Source organism: Onychostoma macrolepis, chromosome 03 (genome assembly GCF_012432095.1).
Source record: "Onychostoma macrolepis isolate SWU-2019 chromosome 03, ASM1243209v1, whole genome shotgun sequence".
Taxonomy (NCBI): domain Eukaryota; kingdom Metazoa; phylum Chordata; class Actinopteri; order Cypriniformes; family Cyprinidae; genus Onychostoma; species Onychostoma macrolepis.
The window spans coordinates 37,820,878-37,843,044 of record NC_081157.1 but is presented as its reverse complement, the minus strand read 5'-3'; the positions used below and the strand labels follow the sequence as shown (position 1 = coordinate 37,843,044).

The following is a 22,167-nucleotide window of genomic DNA, read 5'->3' as shown; positions in this document are numbered from 1 at the left end:
GTCTCACACTTCCTGACAGAGACCCTGCTACCCCGACACATGCACCCTGCGAAGCTGTCATGTGATCCTTCCCAGCATGCACCAGCAGAACGAGTGAAGTATAAAGAGACTCTCAGGACTGAGATATTACTTAGATTAGTCATTATCAGTATTGTGTTGCCTAAAAAAACAGGAAGTGACAGAAATCAATAGGTGCAGCACAATTGATTCGACTTTGTACTCCCAAGATTTACATTATATATATATATATATATATATATATATATATATAAAATTAACACTCGCCAAGCACCAAATGCGAGTAAAAATCGGTGTTGGCGAGTATATGTAATAGTGTCAGTCGCCAGTTGGCGGGTACTACTTTTACGAAATATAACAATGCAATGTAGTGAAAACAACAGCCAGGTTTTAAAGAGATTCACTGTGTCTGACATAAACGAATAAAATAATCTTTTCCAAAGATCATCGTGATGCTGTTCTGTCATAAGTGACAATTGCGAATCAAATAATACAAACGGGCTGATAAGGTCAGAGCAGTGATGGCCAGCTTGTCCCTAGACACGGTTTTACCTGAGAAGATTTTGCTGCTTCATTTCAGAAGATTAACTTTTCCTTCTTTATTCTTCATAACCCGAGAATGTGGTGACACATATGTGGGGTTATGCCGGCCAAACGGTGCAGTGAAGTAGGCTATAGTTTGAAAGGTTGCTCTTTCGGCTGAACCACCAGTAGCGCTTCAACGGACGAAACACGCACACAGTTATGTTAAAATGCACGGTTTTGGCGAGTTACCTCATAAACGTAGTCTTAAATGAGTTATGAAGTCTTAAATGACCGTAAAGAGTTAGAAGAAAATTGGATATGTGTCAGATCCACGTCATGTGCATCAGGTTTTAAAGAGACAGCGCTGCTTTTAAAGTGAAACCTGCTGAAGTCTGTGTCATTGATGTAAATCAAAGATCAAAAGAAAAAGTGAAATCGTTGGACTGCTCTAGTCGCTGATTAACTTTTGTAGCTTGAATAAAGATCAATCTGTATCGTTTATGCATATACAATTTATAGTTTATGTAAAGATTGTTTTAAAATCACTTAAATTAAAAGTTGTTATATATTTCAGAGCCTATTAAATGTTAAAAAATAATGGCTTTCAATTATACTGTAATGTTGAATGGCTGTAATTAATTGGTAAAATTGAGGGAAAAATGCATTTAATAGAGACACCAGTAGCATAGTAAAAACTGCCTGTTTTTGCAAAAAGAGTTTCATGGCTGGTAAAAAAAAATTTGGCCATTGGCAGGTGTGGCAAAAAGTTAGTTTTAGGCCCTGTGTATATATGAACAGTTTTTATGCTACTATATCTATGTAAATACCATTCAGGCCTACTAAACCATATGTAAGAAGGCAGTTTTATAATATTAATAAAGTTATAAAATTTCCATTGTCCCAAAGTCAAGTTTTTATTTTTGTTTGTTTGGGGGTTTTTAATGGGTTTTTAGTTAAATGTCTACAATAAGGCATGTGGTTAACACAAGCTTATTGTATTTTCATGTTTTATTCTTTTATTCATTAAAATACATCAGTAATATCCTACTTGTGATTTATTTTCTTTTTTTTTTTTTTATGTAAAAAGGTGGTTGCTCATAAGTGGCCAAATAGGACAGGGGTTGTTTGGGACAATGTGATCATGCTGACCAGGAAAACTCATCTACAAAAGTCTGCTTTACAGCCTTGTTGTGTTCATATAGTACTTTCACTCTTGCAAATCATTCTCAAACTTGTAGATTGAGAGAGTTTTAAACAGTGATTTTGACTTTAACTTTGAAGTTGGTCTAGTGTGTTTTTAGCTTTTTACCTCTGGTGATTGCATTTAGTCTTCAATTCAAAGTGGGTTAATTTGTGAAGATTGATGAACAAAACAAAGCTATTAGCTTTTTGTCAAGGGAACCAGGGTTATGCTTACTTCTGGGCTGGCCTACAAAAAATATGTCATCCCTGCAGCAGTTTATTATGCAGGTTTGCGTCTTTATATAGCCCCAATTTTTGTCTGTGATTGTCATCACTGTGTGTGCATTAAATATTTGCACTAACTGGTGGGTCCAATAGGGAATAAAAACAAAAATAACAGGACTGTGTGGAAGATGTAACAGCAGACAGAAAAAAGGAAGTGTGCCATAGGGTTCAACTTTAAACTTGAAATAGTTTTGTCTCAAAATTTCAAATCCCTGCATGTTCTGCAGTGTTTGAGGGGAGTAAGATGTGTCTTTTCACTGTATGTGTGTGTGCAGGTTTATGCGAGTGTGTCCCTCTGCACTTTTATTTACTTCTTTGACACCCTGCTCTGTCTGTAACCTGGCAACCACACAGCCAGCCGTCGCTACCTGTAGAGAGAGGGCCATAGTGTGCCGACACAGCCCACACCCCGCCAGTGCACCTCTATTCACTTCCTTTCACTTCTATTGAACATCGGAGCAATTAATTCAGGCTCACCTTCTCTGTGCCCAGTTTTTCCTCTTCAGCTGTTCTCTGATGGATCAGTACGAATGGGCAGAGGGATCTCAAATAATTAGATTAAAAACATTGTCTCTGATTACAGGCAACAAAATATTAACAAATCTTGTTATATTTTTGGCTTGCTTATGGGATTTACTCATGGATATTAATTTTGAGCTGATGGCATGTGAAGAATTTATTTTATTTTATTTTACTATCTATATTGTGTTGGCAAAGTTCTCCCTGCGTTTGCACATTGAAGGCACAATTATGAAATGGCCGGTTCTACCTGCTGTTCTTTTTTTGGACAGGAAGTCTTAAGGTCACCCTGCCTGCAGCCAGACCCTTCGATTGTAAGAGCAGTATTAAATGAGAGTATAAATCATCACCTGTCATCTTTCATCCAACTGTAACAGAACTGAAGTATACTCACTAACCAGCACCCCTTTGACCTCTCCCTTTCTTCTCCTGCCTCGTTCCATCTGTCTGTCTGTCTGTTTGTCTTTCTTTCTTTCTTTCTTTCTTTCAATCTGTTTTAATAAGCAATTTTTTTTCTTTAAAATAATATAGAAAAATGTTCTTAACTGTAGTAGAGGCACCATTTTGGATTTAAAGTAGTACATGAATTAAAATAAGTTCTTCATGGCTAATCTTCTCGTTTTATGAGCTATTTAGTATCAGTCATTGAGTAATCGAGATTGATTAACCACATTAATAGCCAGATTAAATTGATATGTGAATGAATCATTTAGACCAGTGATCCTCAAATCTGGCTCGCAAGATCCACTTTCCTGCAGAGTTTAGCTCCAACCCTAATCAAATTCACCTACCTGTGATTTTCTAATGATCCTGAAGACATTGATTAGCATGCTCAGGTGTGTTTGATTAGGGTTAGAGCTAAACTCTGCAGGAAAGTGGATCTCGTGAGCCAGATTTGAGTATCCCTGATTTAGACCGACTATTCCTTAAAGTTAATAATTTCTAAGATTTGACTTTTTTTTTTATTTAAAAAGATCCATTCATAAATTAGACATGGTTACTTACATCATGATCTCGCACAAAGTGCCAATGTTTTGTTTCATTTTATTTATTTATTAAATCATTCATTTTGACAGTTTTGCCTTTGTGATAGGACAGTATGATGACAGGAAGCGAAGTGGGAGATAGAGACAGGGACGGGATCGAGAAAGGTCCATAAGCCTTTACTTGAACTCGGGACGCCCGAAGCACAACAGCGCTATATGTTGATGCGCTGCCCACAAGGCTATCAGTGTTTTATTAACAGTTTTATTTTATTTTATAGGAAATCTAGAGTCAATGTCTAGATTTTCAGTGAACAATGATGTAAATTATAATCTATTCTTCACAAAAAGAAAATTCTTCACTACCATTTTTATGATGCTTATTTTGTCATTTTGAGGTCATTTTCATAATATTAAAGAATGCCCTGAATTTTCTTCAAAAGTTCACATTTGTGTTCCACAGAAGAAAGTCAGTCATACTGTACAGGCATGAGGGTGAGTAAATGATGACAAAATTGTCATTTTTGGGTGAACTATCACTTAAGTATAAATCAAATAAGTATAAAGGGTATCGTGTGTGTGTGTGTGTGAGCAATTACGTCAATACCAACAAAAACAACACTGGACTGGACTGAAACTTCAGGTAAAACTTGCATGTCTTCCCTCTGCTGATCATTCTGTTTCACATTAAAAGCCAGATTACAAGTTCTCCCTACCAGACTCAAACTTTCTATCTGGTTTCCTATAACTATCTTGAATGGCTGCCATGCTTATAAGGGAATGTACATATCACGCCACTCTATGGGGTTCAGGTCTGGTGAGTTTGCTGGCCAGTCAAGCACACCAACACCATGGTTATTTAACCAACTTTTGGTGCTTTTGGCAGTGTGGGCAGGTGCCGAATCCTGCTGGAAAATGAAATCAGCATCTTTTAAAAGCTGGTCAGCAGAAGGAAGCATGAAGTGCTCCAAAATTTCTTGGTAAACGGGTGCAGTGACTTTGGTTTTCAAAAAACACAATGGACCAACACCGCACCCCAAATGACATTGCACCCCAAATCATCACAGACTATGGAAACATAACACTGGACTTCAAGTAACGGGCTATGAGCTTCTCCACCCTTCCTCCAAACTCTAGGACCTTGGTTTCCAAATGAAATACAAAACTTGCTCTCATCTGAAAAGAGGACTTTGGACCACTGGGCAACAGTCCAGTTCTTCTTCTCCTTAGCCCAGGTAAGACGCCTCTGACGTGGTCTGTGGTTCAGGAGTGGCTTAACAAGAGGAATATGACAACTGTAGCCAAATTCCTTGACACGTCTGTGTGTGGTGGCTCTTGATGCCTTGACCCCAGCCTCAGTCCATTCCTTGTGAAGTTCACCCAAATTCTTGAATCGATTTTGCTTGACAATCCTCATAAGGCTGCGGTTCGCTCGGTTCGTTGTGCATCTTTTTCTTCCACACTTTTTCCTTCCACTCAACTTTCTGTTAACATGCTTGGATACAGCACTCTGTGAACAGCCAGCTTCTTTGGCAATAAATGTTTGGGGGGGGGGGTCTCCTCATCCACCTCCAGTGTGCAGCATCCACCTGGATGATGCGACGGCAGCCATAGTGCACCAGAACGCCCACCACACACCAGCTTATTGGTGGAGAGGAGACATCAAATACCAAATACCATATCATTAAATACCAACCACTCCTAAATATTATTTCAGAGATAGGTTATCAGGGCCGATTATTTGTTTTCATATTTGGCAGCTTAGACACACACAGGCTGGTTGTGAGAGGGCTTCAACAACTTGGGATGCCCAAAGAGAGGGCTAAACAGTTAGCAAAGTACTGTGCTCTGTCTGCTATCATAGGTAGCCTTCATATATGGCGGAGACGTTGTTATTTATACCCATAACAACTGAGTGACATGCTTAATATTGTGAAGATCTGTTATATGCCACTGATCCATGATTTTTTGTACCTGTATTTAACTGCACGTTTTTGTGACAAATGAGGACATAAATTTGTATAATGACAAGGGTATGACATAGGTATTACAAGGAGAAGGAGACTTTTCAGGACATTACCCCATGTCCCCTCTTTTCAAAACACTTATAAATAACACAGAATGGAGTGTATTGAAAATCTGAAATAGCACAAAGTTTCCTGTAAGGGGTAGGGTTAGGTGTAGGGCAATAGCACATACAGTTTGTACAGTATAAAAACTATTACGCCTATGGGATGTCCCCACTTTTCACAAAAAAAAAAACATGTGTGTGTGTGTGTGTTAAAGCGTGCAGAGGAATTGATGAGAGGAAAGAAGTTGTCTATCTGCATAAAACAGAGGTCCAACTGTTGATTAGGAGCAGTCCAGTCACACATCAGACTCCCAAATCAGGACAGCAGATGTGGAGGCAGGACACACCTGCACAGCTGCCCCACACACACACACACTTCTGTGCATTTCTCCACCTCCTCTGTCCTCCTCACGACTCTTTCGTCCTCTCTGATCCCTACCTCACATATGCAGAAACCAGGCTGTACTTTCATTAAGACCTAAGAGCGAGCTCTGTGTGCATTCGCGTGTTGACAAATGCCAGTGATATGAATGGCGAATGATATAAGAGCAGGCTTTCTGTTCTGTTGAGTCTGGAACTGGTTCACTCTCGGTCTTTAAAATGATTGGCTCACAATTCTAATCCGTTTCACATTGGCAGAGGGATCTAGCCTTCTCTGCGAGGACTAGGAGATATTTAGAGGTTTTGCTCCTATGAAAGAGCCTGATAATTATAGCATATCAAAGCCAGAGCAATACAGGCACACACACAACAAAACAGGCTCTTGTTTGGGCGTCTGCTGACTTTTTCAAACATAGGGTCCGTTTATAGCAGCTCATCTAGACAGCTATGGCCTCTGCTTATGCCAAACACTGCAGCACAGGCTGCGTTAGAGAGCTTAGAAGGGTTTAGGTGTCATGTAGATCTGGATATTTAAAGCAGCTGAGACTTCACACGTAGAGCAAGAGTTATGGTAACAGAATTGAGTCAAAAATGTATCTTTAGTGTATAAGAAAGTAATGACAGCAAAATGCTCAAATAAATGAACTCCAAAAAAAAAAAAAAAAACAGCATATGCTGGTTAGGTATGTTTTGAAGCATGGCTGCTGGTTAAAGCTGGTACAGTAGCTGGTCATGTGCTGGTCCTAAGCAACTAGCTCCTGCTCAGGACCAGCTTAGGACCAGCACATGACCAGCTCAAACCAGCAGCCATGCTTCAAAACATACCTAACCAGCATATGCTGGATTTTTAAACTCAATGAATATTTAGTCATTATTTACTCATTTATGTACTCAACGTGTTATTTCAAACCCTGTCATTTTACACTGAATGTTAACTGGAGCATACAAGCTTTAAAATGTTGCAAAAATATTATAAAAGTGGTCCATGTGCAGCTATTGTTTGCTGCATTCCAAAAGTATGGAAGTTATACTATACTTTTGTCTGACAAAAAGTTGCTATTCAGAGAAAATAGTTGCTAGCAATCCTTAGAATATTTATGAAAGAAGCACTAATGTCTGATATCCATAAATGAATCTGGGGGAATTTCTTTGATTTTTTTTTTTTTTTTGTCAAATTGTTTAAATCCGGTTCAAACAATAAATATGAATGCATCTGATTTAAAGAGGAGGTTGTCAATGTTTTTGTCTCTTTCTCTGAAATGGCTTCAGAAAGAAAAACAAGCAGTTCCAGAAAGCACTCAATATTTCTCCAGTATTTTGTATCCAAAGAAGAAAGTCAGTCATAGGGGTTTAGAGCAACATAAGCAACATTTTCAACTCTTTCTCTTCTTCTTCCTCTTCCAGATTGGATCTTTCTTCATGATTAATCTGTGCCTGGTGGTCATTGCCACTCAGTTTTCGGAGACCAAACAGCGAGAGCACCAGCTGATGCAAGAGCAACGCGCTCGCTACCTGTCCTCAAGCACGCTGGCTTCACTCGCTGAGCCCGGAGACTGTTACGAGGAGCTCTTCCAGCTGGTCTGCCACATCCTGCGCAAGGCCCGCCGCCGCTCGGCCGCCCTTTACTACATGCTCCGTGGCAAAGCCCCTCCCCCTGGAGGAGGGAGGGGGCGTGGCAGGGGAGGGGCAGGATCGACAGGGGGAGGAGCTAATGTGAATGGGAGCGAAAGACACCACTGCCATTCTACTCAGAGTGAGTAAGGAAAGAGTTAGAGACAGAGGAATGGCATTGGGTCATAGAAATGCTGTGTCTAACAGTGTTGAGGAGAAAATATCTAAAATTAACCAAACAAAAGTTTGGTTTTGGTAAAGCCTGACATTAGCTCGGCTGTGTTCAAAATAGCAGCAAGCTGTCGTACTAAATTGTCCTTTCTTGTCATATATTTATATAATGTTGAAAAGGTTGATTAGTTCTAGAGAAATCAGCCATCCTAAACTCCCCATTTTTGCTTATGCAGTGTTGAAAAGTTTGATTCAATCTAGTGAATCAGTCATCATGAAGGACCCTTTTTCACTCATAGTGTAGGAAAATTTGCCCTAAATTGTTCTTTTTCACTTATATGTTGTGCTAGAAAGTCTGATTTGCAGGGATCAGACTTTCCAACACAAAATGTGAGTGAGAGAATATTTGAAAATCTGATTTGTTTCAGTTCAGTTGTTCAGTTCATCCTAAACTCTTATCTATCACTTGTATTTGGCATCAAACATTTTAATTTATTCAAGTGAATTGATTCATGTTAAAGTGCCCTCTCTTGTTTATACTGTATGAATATTGGAAAATGAAGTTTTTTCTAATAAAGTGAAAGTGAAGTTTTTTAACAATGTAAATGAATATATAAAAAAGAAATCACTGCACAACATTTTAAGTAGTTTTGAAGTAAGTCCTAAGTTAATTTAAATTTAAAATGCATTATGGTGTTTTTTTTATTCAGTTAATATTTAGGATATATTCTATTCTATTTTTCCCCCTTTGATTTAGTATCAATTTATTTGTAAAAGTCTGGTGATGTCAATGTTCATTCATTCAAACCCCAAAATAATATGGCTCTAAAATGAGGAATTATATAATCAGAAAGTTATTTTAAACAGTATTGCCCCTTTAAGTGCCTTCAGTGTATTTAGCTTCTTTTGTGTCATAAAAAATAGCTTGTAGCCTGGCCAAGTTTCAAAGTAGCTTCCCCGCCGCTCTAAACCAAATAGCAAGTTATAAAAGCAAAGAGCAAGTTGCAATAAAAACAAGAACATATCCATCCATGTGTTTGCTTTTATGGCCCAATGACATTTCAATCCCAAGCAGCAGCGTGGCAGTTGTCCAAGAAACTAACAGGCAAAAATTTTATTGTATTATATGAAAATGTCAAACAAATGTTGAATTTTTCGTCTGTCTAGCAGCGCCTCATTGTATTCACGATACCAAGTTGGACCACAGCTCCCAACCTCTGGAGAACGCAATCTCCCTTTCCGTCACCCCAAACCCCGAGGAGTGTCCACAGTGTGCTGCCACCCTGTCACTCAAGGAGGGGGCGGGATCGACGGGGCACTCAGCCAATGGGGAGGAAGAGGAGGGTGCGCTGGAGGAGACCGACAGGGATGAGAACCGCTTGGATGAGAAGCTGGACAATGACTCCGGGGACTCGCCAAAGAGGAAACGCTCCTGTTTTGGGAAATGTAAAGATGTTTGGGATGAAATAAGAGTGAAGCTTTGGGGTATAGTTGAAAGCAAGTACTTCAACAGAGGGATTATGATCGCCATCCTCATCAATACAATCAGCATGGGCATCGAGCACCATAACCAGGTAATTTTACCCGCAGTGCAGTCGGTTCACATAATGAACCCACTCTGAAGAAGTGTTCAACCTCATCATGTCACATATTACTGTAATAGCCGGCTCTTTCTGCGGTGCTGATAGAGTCTTCACAGGGCCTGCCATTCAAAGTAATGAGAGCGTGTGGAACGGCCTTTGGAGTCTTGTTGGATTTTTTCTTGCCATGAAAGTGCAGTTAATTATCTTAGGAAGATGTAGAAAGCTACAACTACTCGTGCACACTCTCTCTGTCTTGCTCTCTCTGTATGTCTCTCCCCCTCCGCCTCCTCATGTCTTCACTGCCTCGCCTGCAGTGGGGCCTGTTTTCTCATCTCTCTGGGCTCTAAAAATATCAACAAGCAGAGAGAGACAGATATAGAGAGAGAGAAAAAGAGATAGTCACCGCTGGCTTCTGTTACGCAGCATTTTTAACATGTGAGACATCATGTAAATGCAGCCTACGCAGGCAAACAGAGGAGCCCCTGTGTACGTGCTCGCATTTAAACAGGACTTTCCTCATGAGAGTTTGTGTTCCAGTCGGTCTTATATGGTTAAACGGATCGTGTGTGTTGACATCATCTGCTGTGACTCCATATGTTTTAACCGGACTCTCAACCAGTCTGGTAAAGATCACAATATTTACATGTGATCAATATATTGTGTGTGTGTTTGTGTGTGTGTGTGTGTGTGTGTGCTCGCACACAACAGTTGATCGAACAAGTGTCAATGTACTCGGTCTGCACACACGAATGCATTTAAAGGTTCCTGTTGCTTTAAGAGTAGAGCGTGGCGCTAGCAACGGCAAGGTCATGGGTTTGAGTCCCAGGAAGTGTATTAACTGAAAACTCTGAAAAGCAACCATTTTAATTCAGCATCATGCAGAGATTGTGGGATTATCTGAGGAAGGGTCAAAAAAGTTGCAAAATACTCAAATTTATGCAACTGAAAGCTGAAAAATGCAGATTTAGTCTGTAAAATGTTGCATATTACCGTATGTAATTCATATTTCAAATTGAGTTTGAACATTCAACATATGGATTGGATAACAAAATGGATTAATCAGAATCAGAAATTGCTTCGTTGCCAAGTGTGTTTGCACATACAAGGATTTTTTTTTATATGAAACTTCCATTGCTCACATATAAAGACATAATAATAATTGAACAAGTATAAAGACATGCACATTTGTGCGATTAATATGAATAAATAGGAGTTAATTTGTAAATTATTCCACTGAAAGTGGAGTATTGCACTAAGGAAGGCCTTTAGGTGCATAAGCTGTTCAAGAGGGAGATGGCCTGTGGGAAGAAGCTATTCCTGTGTTCCAGTCATTTGTGTACAGGGAAAATTGCCATTTTACTATGTAGGCCTCCTTACTGTAACATGTATCACTTTCTTTCTTCTGTGGAACACAAAAGAAGATATTTTGAAGACGTTTCTGTAACTTTTGACCTCATATGGACAAAAAAAATCACTGGAACATTTCTTAACATTTCTTAGAAGAGAGTAAGTTGCAGGTAGCAGGTCATCCGGGTATTTGTCACCTACCTTTTCATGAGTATTGTGTTTTCGGATGCTCAACACTCAGTTTGTGGACTTTCGCACACTATGTAGTAGGGAAGTTGCCAAATTTGGATGCAGAGATGGTGTTAAACATTAAACTGGCCCCCGTCTCCAAAATCCTGCCCTCCATGTCGATGAACACTCAGAATGACTGACAGGCAGCAAATGCCTAAAAGTCTTTAGAGTCATGGTGAGATTTTTCAAGTCATATTTCAGTGATCTGTCGGGTTGTAGTGACCAATTTATTTACCAAAAATCACTTACAGGATTGTTGAAGTATTGTACAAATAGGTTTGATAATGAGATGATCTGCTGATGGATTGATTTAAGAGCAGTTTACAGTACAGCCTGTGGGAGGACAAAGAAAAAAAGGAGTGATAAAAATGGAAAGAGGGAGGAGAAGCTATTGGTGTTTTCTTAACGTATTGTTTTGCCATTATTACTCCTGATTGCTGTGTCAATATTCAATTTCTCTAAATGGCATCTCCCAGGAGCTGCCTGTTGTTTTGGTTTTCATTCGTCCTTCAGTTGTGATTTCTTGGCTTTAACTCGTCAACGGAGAGATATCGATCAATAAAGGGATGGAGAAAGAGGGAACAAAAGGGACAACGAAGGAAGTGTTGTCAAATCAGATTTCGCCTTTGCTCCCCTGGAATTTGGCCACCCTCTCACTTGTGCACATGAACATACATAGTGTTATCGCTTGAGATAAGGTGTAATGGATTTATGTGATGTCAGATTACACAGCGTGGACTGAAGCAGATCAGGGTGGTCTGCTGATCCCTTTCTAAGCGCAGTAGATCTTACACTAGTCTCAGCCTTCGATGGACCACCCACAGTCTGTTCACCGACTGTCTGATGCTTAGTGCGGACAAAAGTGGCTTAAATCACCATCTGAATAGCTGGATTTCTACTATGTACATGACCACATAGGTTGTTATTAGTCTGCCTAGAAAAACAGCTTGTTAGAATGATTGGATTTTGGAGAAATTAATTAAATTAATTATCACATAATTACATTTAAATATATATTAAAATAGAAGACAACTTAAATAGTTATAGTAGTTCACAATATTACTGTTTATTACTGTATTTTTGATTAAATAAAAGCAACCTTGGTAAGCAAAAATCAAACCGACCCCAGCATTTTAGACAGTAGTGTGTATATATAGTTATTATATATATATCATATTTGCATATTATGTAAACGTGCAGTGGGCATCAGCATTTTGATTCATATAAAATAACTACGTAGTTAACTATTGTAGATATTCAAGATATTCACAAGCAGAATGTTTGTTTTTTGCATTTGTTTGTTTTCTATTATCAGCAATTTTTACAGTGTTTTTGGGCCAAACGTTCACAGAGACTTAATGTTTTTCTGTGCCTTTTTGTGTTGTGTAATCCATTTCAAACAATCTGCCTCTAAACAATGCATAAAAACAAAACCATCTGTGATTGGTCACCTCAGTTTCTTCCTGTCTAAGTGGGCAGTTCTTGGCCAGAATAAACTGCAGACATGCAGTACTTGCAATTCACTTACAGTATCAGTGTACTCGCATCACCCCTGATCTTTTTCTAACTGACGTTCCACAAGGAATTGTTCAGGTTTAAACTCAGTTTTCTCTGACCTTTTATATCATATGAGGAGGTCACAGCCTCACTGAGGAACTCATGCCTGCTGTCAAAAGCTGATCTTGTCCATGCAACAATGCACACACTCTCTTGAACAGCAATGCAGTGATCTGAAATGACCTCTCCACATTTACCTCTTCTTTTATTCTTCCCAACCTCTCACTTATCCTCAATGTCTCTCTCTCTCTCTCTCTCTCTCTCTACAGCCTGATGAACTGACTAATGTCCTGGAGATATGTAACATAGTGTTCACCAGTATGTTCACCCTGGAGATGATCCTCAAGCTGACTGCCTTTGGCTTCTTTGAATATCTGAGAAACCCCTACAACATCTTTGATGGCATTATTGTGATCATCAGGCACGTGCATTCACTTTTATACTCTGTGGTCTTATAGGCTTATAGTCTGGGGGAAAAAAATCATTATTTTGCGTAATATTTTGACAAAATAACGGCTTGACAGGAAATAACTCCACAAAAATAGTTATATTTACCTTGGATCTCATCTCACGCATGCTTTTTACTCATTGTCTCATTGGTAACCAAGAACACTTTAACAGAAACATTTTTTAGTAATAACATTTTTTTTGGTATAGTGAAACTACAAGAGGTGACACCAAAACAGACAATTTTTGAAAAAAAAAAAAAACAGTTTTAAGTATAATAATTGTAATAAAAAGTTTGTCGCTTAAGATTTAAGTTCTAGGTCTAGGACAAGAGTACATGTGACCTTTAAACTGTATGATTTTTGCCTGTGAAAATTTTATGAAATGACACTGTGACCACACCTTAAAGCTATTAATAATATGTGTAAAAGGCATTGAAGTAGCACAAATTAATGATGAAGGCAAGATAAAATGTCAGTTGTAATGCCGTGTTCAAGTAAAGGTTATTGTATTATAGGCTATTGTGTACCCTTGGACGCAAAATTTTAAGACATGATTAAACTTTTAAACACTATATATATATATATATATATATATATGCACAAATATATTTTTTTCTACATTATAATCAACACTTTTTTGTGTGTTTGTGTATAGTGTATGTGAGATCATCGGGCAGTCTGACGGGGGTCTGTCCGTCCTGAGGACGTTCAGACTGTTGAGGGTCATAAAGCTGGTGCGTTTCATGCCAGCTCTGCGCAGACAGTTGGTGGTCCTGATGAAGACCATGGATAACGTGGCCACCTTCTGCATGTTACTAATGCTCTTTATCTTCATATTCAGGTGGGTTGAGCTTCGTTATTGTATTCCTGTGGGTCTCTTGTGCAATTATTGGTGAATGAAAATTAATGTGTTTCATATCTGTGTGCTTACTCATAGTCTCTGTCTGTATCTGAGCGCACACTTGTTTGTAATAAAAGGCACTTTATGATTAAACACACACACATACATATTTTTTTTCCCCTTGGCTTGTTTTGTTATATACAATAAAAAGAGGAAAAATATTTATGTATTTGTATTTGGACTGTTTTATTATATAAAATAAAAAAAAAATACATAATATGAGAGTATTTATTTCTGGGCTTAAGATAGTAAAAAAGAAAAATATATAAATAACAAAATATTGAATAAAGCTTCTGTTATATGCTGTTGTGTACCACTTGGGCACAAGAGTGTATGTGTATATGTAAGTACATTACAGATGATCTCTTGGCCTGTTTTATCATACAAAATCAAAACATAGAAAAAAGAAATTTGTTCATTCATACAATTTCTTTGAGAAATAGAAAAAAAGAATATATGGTAACAGTTTAGTATAGGGATCAATTCTTACTATTAACTAGTTCCTTATTAGCATGCCTATTATTAACATATTGGCTGTTTATTAGTACTAATAAAGCACATATTCTGCATGACCATATTCTACTTCCCTAATCCTGCCCAATACCTAAACTTAACAACTACCTTACTAACTATTAGCAAATTAGGAGTTTAAACATATATTTAAATATATAGCTTTTTTTGTTATTGTGTATATTTATTCATTCCTTTATTCTTCGTTATTGCATTCAAATGGTTCTCATATGCAATTGCAGTTGAATGAAACTCACTCACATCCGTGTGCTTACTCATAGTCTCTGTCTGCACCCGTACGCACACTTGTTTCTAATAAACGCCACACACTTTATCACACAAAGCAGCGAGGGTTTATAAAATCTCACACCTGACAGCAGCTGGATCACGCCGGGCTCTGCATGGCTGAGTGTCTCAGCTGCACAGTGTACACCTTAGCTTCAGCTGCAAGTGACAGGCCCATAAGGATCAGAGTGAGATTGATGGAGGGCAGAACAATAACACTCAGGCCCCTGGTGCCCACTGACTCTCCCGCCTTCCCCCTGCAGCGCTGCAATTCCAGCGGAGTGCACCGAGACAGATGGAGGCTGCTGCAGGATTGAGTGCATAAACCAATCCTGCCGATCCGTCTTTCCCACTCACGTTTAGCTTTCAGCATATCCCCTTCCCCCCTCACCAACTATCTCAATTTATAACCCCTCATCTGAAAACAATGCCCTGATTTATGTCTCTTAAATGGATAAAGTCGTCCCCAGCCTGCGGGTATAGTCAACAGGCTTTCGTAACTGTTAGCAGATGACGTATGGATGGAGAGAATGTAGAGAATGAATCAGCATTACAGACTGGAAGCTATATTTGTGCCAATTATTAATCGGCTTCATCATTGCTCTGCTGCATAGAGAACTGCTGAACACAAATGAGGAAAGAAACACGTTTGTCACTGGGTGGTTTGTGTGGAGTTTTGTGGGATTTTATTTTGTTTATTTTGACCATATCTGCGAGTTTCAGGACGGAGCAAATCCACCACAGCTCTGATGCAGTCCCCAGATTCTGATATTTTGTCCACTACTCATATTTATCAGCATTGTTTTGCAGTTTTTAAGTTGTAAATCTGGCAGTAGGCTGCAAGAAATCATTGTAATGAATTGTATGTCACTGCTAAGCATGATACACACTGTCTAGAACTACAATACCCATTATACTCACATATACAACAAAGCTTTTGCACCACAAGTAAGCGTTGGTTAGTTGTAGCTCACATATATTGGTTTAAATGTAACAAATAACGTTTATGATCTGATTACGTAAAATCTGTCATTAGTAACATGCTACCGCCAACACTGTTTGTATGTTTATAGCATCACCCCTGTCTCATTTATCTCTTGGTGTGTGTTGCATTCTGTATTCTGTGATCCGTCTCTCCAGCTTGACTGGTCTCATCTCTGGCTGCTGTCCAACCAGGACATATGTCTCTTCACACAGCACTGATATCATTTTTATAGGCTCCTCATCTCTCTCATTCATCTCACATCCTGTTGTGGTCGATCGGAAGCATACGGTATCAGAATATCTAAACATGAGAGTAACTTTCAGATCTTGTTTGTTTGTATGTTTTTGCAGTATTCTGGGAATGCACATATTTGGCTGCAAGTTCAGCCTGAAGACAGAGGCTGGGGACACAGTACCTGACAGGAAAAACTTTGACTCCCTGCTTTGGGCCATTGTCACAGTGTTTCAGGTGTGTAGCGCTCTCAAAACTCATCTCACTTATGACAGCACTGCTGCAGGTGACGGAAAACACAGGGCAACTGGGAACTGGGTGAAAACACATTTTAAACACACACACACACACCTGAGTATTCTCTCTGGAGACTACTACATGGAATTGTTATATAAAATAGGCTAAAAATGTCTTCGTATTTATTTATAATTTTTTTGCGTATACTATATTTGATATTGTTAATATAGTAATATTTATATTTATTGGCATGGTCTGTAATATACATTAAATAGAGAAACAAAACATAGAAATAATATAATATGAGATGATATCAATATTTATGTATGCGTGTAGGTATTTATTTGTTTATTTTACTGACCTTTTTATTACAATAAATAAAAAACAGGGAATGCATTAGATATAAATGCTTATTTAGATTTTTTATTTTATTATATAAAATAAAAAGATAGAAAAATACATGTGAGATTTTTTTTTTTTTAGAAAATAAAAAATATATATAAATAACAAAATATGGAATTTGTTTGTTTATTTTTTTATAGTAAAGCATGTCTGTTATGGGCTATTGTGTACCACTTGGGCACAAAAGCGTATGTGTGAGAAACAAAATAAAGAATTAATATAATATAATCATATCAATATTTATGTATGCATGCATGTATTTATTTATTTATTTATTTTATTGGCCATTTTATTACAATAAATAAAAAGGGAAAGCATTTGATATAAATGCTTATTTATATTTTTCTTATATTAAACAAAATGTTCAATTCAAATAAAATTCATATAATGAAATATATAAAAAATACAAAAAAATCTACAATTTAATGATTATTTATTTATTTGTTTGTTTATTTATTTATCAAACTAACTTGCTCCCATGAAAATTTCATGTAAAGTTAAATTTGTTTTTTTGTCTGTGTGTGTTTGTGTGCAGATCCTAACTCAAGAGGACTGGAACATGGTTTTGTATAACGGCATGGCCTCTACCTCCCCCCTGGCTGCCCTGTATTTCGTCGCGCTCATGACTTTTGGGAACTACGTTCTGTTCAATCTGCTTGTGGCCATCTTAGTGGAAGGATTTCAGGCTGAGGTAAGGTACACACTGCAAGGCATTTGGGAAATCGAGTGATTTGTTTGATGCACAAAACAATCTCCGATGTAACAGGGCCAATAACTTTTGGGTTTAGCTGCTGAATATTAATATTTCATGCTCACTGAGTTAACTTGAATACGTTATTGTGAAAAGCATCTGTTGGCTGTGACGCTTTTCATAACGGGGTCAAATTTGTGCTGGTGTTTAGCAACAAAATGACAGCGAGAACATGGCGTGGCTCTAATAACTTACCACTGTCCTGGGGCATTTTTCCACAGGCTTTTGTTGTTCTTGCTGGTGAATATATTTTCGATGTGCATGCTTGTATAAATAGGGCTTCACAGGCAGGTATGCAGACTGCAGGAGTAGGTTATCTCTCCAGGGAGCATGTAGAAGTGGGCCTCCAGGTTATGGTCTAGATCTGAGGCACTGTGTGAGGGTGAGTGGGGAACTAGAGCAAATGCGACTGACTTTCAGAGGGAGGGCAGCAAGATTGACATATCTATTAAAAAAATGCTCAGGGCTGTTTAGTTATTTTGCAAAAGAAATTCTGTCCCTCACTTTCATCTGTTATTTGTCTGGCTCACGCAGCGCTAGAATAACATTGTCTACCCTGTGGTTAAGTATGGTTATGTTCACACACTACAATCATAAATGAGTGAAAGCCACAGTCTATAACCAAACTGACTTTAAGAGTGAAATTTCTGTGCCATGTGAATGTAACTCAAGCTATCTTGTGTCATTTTGACCTTGTGTCCCTGTTTTTTGGGGGTTTTTTTGTCTGCGACAGGGTGATGCTAACCGTTCCTACTCTGATGATGACAGATCCTCTTGTAACTTAGAAGAAACTGAGAAAAAGGACTCACTCCAGCTGTCAGGTACTGAACTGTGGACTAACTAAGGAAGTGTTCTTAAAGCACAGCTGTGTTTTTCCGTTTGCCTCTGAACCTTCTGTTCTGTTCTTTTTTTTTTCTCTTTTTTTTTTTGTTCATTCTAAGCAGAAACTATGTGTTCATGTTCTGAGCTCCTTTTCAGATTATCTGAAAGAAAAAAAAAAGTTAATAACAGTCTTTTACAATGACATTACACTGTGCTATGGTCAGCTACATGTTAACATTCATAAAGTAAGCCTTTCTGTATTTTGACTTGTTAAAATAATTTTGTTGGTGAAGGTTTTGTCAATGATAAGTCCAGATGTAAATGATGTGTTATGCCAATAATTTTAATTAGTTAAAGCTAATCATTTATCATTTGGGGTTTTGGGGTCATTAAGATTTTTCTTTTTAAAGAATAGTTTTGTTTTTTCTTTAAAGAAATGAATACTGTATTTTATCAAGGTCTAAAGTTGATCAAAAGTGACAGTAAATACATTTATAATTTTGTAAAAGTTCTCTATTACAAATAAATGCTGTTATTTTTCATTAAAGAATCATTAAAAATTATAATTAAAAAACAAAAATCACAATGTCCTCAAAATTATAAGCAGCACAACTGTTTTCAAAATTGCTAATAATAAGAAATGTTAATTGAGCACCAAATCAGCATGTTAGTAGTGCTTCTGAAGGATCATGTGACACTGAAGACTGAAGTAATTCAGCTTTGTCATGGTAGGCATAAATTACATTTTACAATAGAAAACAGCTATTTTAAATTGTAATCATTTTCAAAATAGTACTTATTTTTTATTTGAAAAATGTCGACCCCATAGATAGACCAGTTATTGTGACAAAATGCTAAAATCATGCAATATCCTAAACCGTTTCAAAGTGAGTAACTGAAAACAATACATTGAATTGTCTCATTAATATCTGGTCAAAAACAGAAAAAAATCATGGTGCTGTGAGATCTGAGGACATGATGTTATGAATAATGCATGTATACACTGACGCTCTCCACAGACAGAAGACAAACTTGCACTCTCCCACCACTGTCGCCTGGCATGAGAGGAGGCTTTAGAAATACCAGAAATCATGCAAGCTTCAAACTTTAATAGGCTTGGTGGAATGTACTTCTTAATTCCGCACCACAAACACAAAACAAATAGTTTTTGACTTATTGTGCCTTGCGATAAGCCAGCTAGTGTTTCTCATGGCTTGAGTCCTTCTGATGTGTTTGTGATCTAATCAGTCTTGGCATGTGTGTTTGTGCAGATCCCAAGATTTCCACTTTGACCCCTAATGGGCATCTGGATTTGGCACCTGCACCCAACGCCAGGGGCCTGTACCCATCTGAAAGGCTGAGCTTTGCCCTGGGTTCCCGCAAGAGCAGTGTGAGCTCTCTGGGCAGGGCTAGCCTGGAGCTGACGGCGCTGGTGAGCTATTGTGCATGCTGCAGTCAACCTGCCATTCATTACAGGGTCTTACTCACCAAGAGGGCACCGAAGCTATATCATACCACTCCAGCAATCCAAACCCTCTCAAAAAAGCACAAAGAACACAATAATTATCCATCAGCTCTGCATGTATTAGCATTTTGCGAACCATTAATAAGACACTTACTCAGCACTTAGAGAGCCGTCTCTACTTGTCTAGCTTGCACTATATTAGCATACACACAGAGGGTCGTTGAGCGGGCACTCGAAGAGCTGAGAGCAACTTATAAACTACATAATTATTTTTACAATGGTTTAAATAATAACAGCCCTTGTGAGGAGGTTGGCTTTTTATGAGGGTTCTAGACAGTGAGGGTGGAATTCGCTAAGAATGAGTAGAAAGTGTGGTTTATTTGTATGCGCTGTCTGTTGTTTTAGTCAGATTCACCAGGAATTATATAAATCATGTAACACCCAAAACTTTAGTGCATGGTGTGGGATGGTTTTGGGTTGTGGAGGTCAGATTAACGCAACAAAAGAAACTTTACGGTACAGCATCATCCAAACTCCTGGATCTGGACCCATCTCTTTGAAATACAGTATTCGTTCCACTAAACATGTTAACCATCAGCTTCCTATGGACAGTAGAAGCACAACATTAATTATGCCAAGCAAATAATGCTGAGTGTTGATTAATATGTAAATGTATGGTAATTTAAAAAAATTAAATTAATTTATACTGTTGTCTGATATATAATAATATCCAGTCAACTGAACCCATCACTTAAAAACACAGAATGTGTTCAACTAAAAATCGTGTTTACCGCTTATTTCCCATGGGAGGTAAAAGCACAATGTTAATAATGCTAGGCAAATTTTAGTAATTTAGTAATTTAATTTTAATAATACAATTAATTTAGAATACTTTTGGATATGTAATCATTTTTAATGATAGTTTCTAAAAAAATATATTACAGTGGCTTTTTAATTATGCATTTTTTTGCATCTATTTCAACATATTTTTCACCTTCTAAAGCACACAGTACAAATTTTTTAGTTTTTGTGTGTGTGTGTGTGTGTGTGTGTGTGTGTACACTGTAAAATGCAGGCTAGCTCATCGTCCTCACTGACATGAGTTACGATTCTAAAATGAATTTCGTAAAAGCTTAGTCCATAGCAATGCTCCAAATAGCTTGATGGAAGAACTGATGGCTTAATGGATGACACTTCCCAAAGTGCACTCTTTTGCTCATTTTCTCACCCTTTCAGAACAGTCTGCACACCTGTTGACAGGTCAGCCAGATTCCAAAACGTTTTGATTACTGTTGTTGCAGCACTCACAACTAGTGCCAGCCTGTCTCACAACCATGCACACTAGAAGTGTCTGCAATGAGCATACACTCTGAGTTGAATATGTTTTTTAGAAAGCAAATAAGTTGTTTCAGTCTTGCAGTGTGTGTTTGGGATAAAACATAGGGGTGTGTGCTTAAATTTATGTTCATATATTGACTATCAGCTTGCATTCTATGCATTTCAGTGTCCAGGACGAGCCTCTCTGTACCACAACTGGGGACGGCCCGCACGGCCAGGAATATGGAGTCGCAGGTCGAGCTGGAACAGCTTGGGTCGATCCTCTAGATGCCTGGGGATGGGGGGCGGAGGCAGTTTAAGGGTCCGTAGCCCTCACTCTCGCCCTGCTGAGCAGGAGTCCCTGCTGTCTCCTCCGCCCCCTCCGCTGCACCCGTCTTTGCTCTCCAGACACTTCGTCCCACGCAGAGAACGGCGGGCTCTCTCTCTGGAGCTTCCTGAGCTGCTGCAGGTGCCTGGACCGGCCTTGCCTCCTCTGCATCCCCGGCAACGCAAGAAGAGCTTCTCTGGGGGTCTGGGAAGCGTTGGAGAGCACCAGGACTGTAATGGGAAGACACCGTCAGTCCAACCACAAATCATCAACGAAGTCTACCCTCAGGTCAATACACGAAAGGACAGGGAGGATCTGGATGATGAGCTGGACTATGTAAGTGTCCATTAAAATGTTTTCAAGGGATAGTTCACTCATTCTGTAATTGTTTTTCTAACTCATGACTGACTTTCTTCTATGGAAAACAAAAGTAGATATTTAGATGAATGTCCTGGGTACTCTTATCCTTACGATGAAAGAGATAGGGACAGAGGCTGCAGAGTGGCACAAATGACAAAAAAGCACCATAAAAGCAGTTCATACGGGTTCAAGTCTTATTCCAAGTCTTCTGAATCCATACTATAGCTGTGGGTGAGTAACAGACAGTCTGTATTCACTGATCAACCCTTCCACAATAGTTCTTAAATCTCATTTACGCATTTAAACTGCATTTAAATTGCTATATGACAACTATTGACATTTGGTGTGATTGCCATTGAACCTGGCACAATGCATCTCACACCGTGATTATATATTATATTTGAGCTATAGTTCAATTCAGCTAGGATGCAATAAATGTGTTTCACTGTGTTTTTGGCCAAATAAATTTAGCCTTGGTGAGCATAAGAGACTTCTTTCAAAAATATTAATAAAAAGTGTTACCCGACCCCAAACTTTTAAACAGTAGAGTACGGCTTCAGAAGACTTTAGAAATTGGTGTTCCATGGAAGAAAGAGATTCAAATGTTGGAACCAAATTGGTTTTGATGAAAATGAGAATTGTCTTTTAAATGGTAATTTT

General features: G+C 38.3%; 1 protein-coding gene across 4 annotated transcripts in view; it reads left to right on the top strand.

Moving 5' to 3' along the window:
- The window catches only part of cacna1ia (calcium voltage-gated channel subunit alpha1 Ia), a 107,176-nt gene that overhangs the window by 35,802 nt on the left and 49,207 nt on the right, over positions 1-22,167 (top strand). For 2 of the 4 annotated variants that reach the window (XM_058768451.1, XM_058768449.1), the window contains exons 7-15: positions 7,369-7,717; positions 8,917-9,320; positions 12,734-12,885; positions 13,569-13,754; positions 15,945-16,062; positions 17,000-17,155; positions 17,949-18,036; positions 19,309-19,469; positions 21,007-21,483. In XM_058768451.1, the coding sequence (XP_058624434.1) occupies positions 7,369-7,717; positions 8,917-9,320; positions 12,734-12,885; positions 13,569-13,754; positions 15,945-16,062; positions 17,000-17,155; positions 17,949-18,036; positions 19,309-19,469; positions 21,007-21,483 (2,091 nt within the window). Of the gene's footprint in view, positions 1-7,368; positions 7,718-8,913; positions 9,321-12,733; positions 12,886-13,568; positions 13,755-15,944; positions 16,063-16,999; positions 17,156-17,948; positions 18,037-19,308; positions 19,470-21,006; positions 21,484-22,167 lie in introns of all 4 variants that reach the window. The other 2 variants (XM_058768448.1, XM_058768447.1) reach the window with 1 other exon arrangement.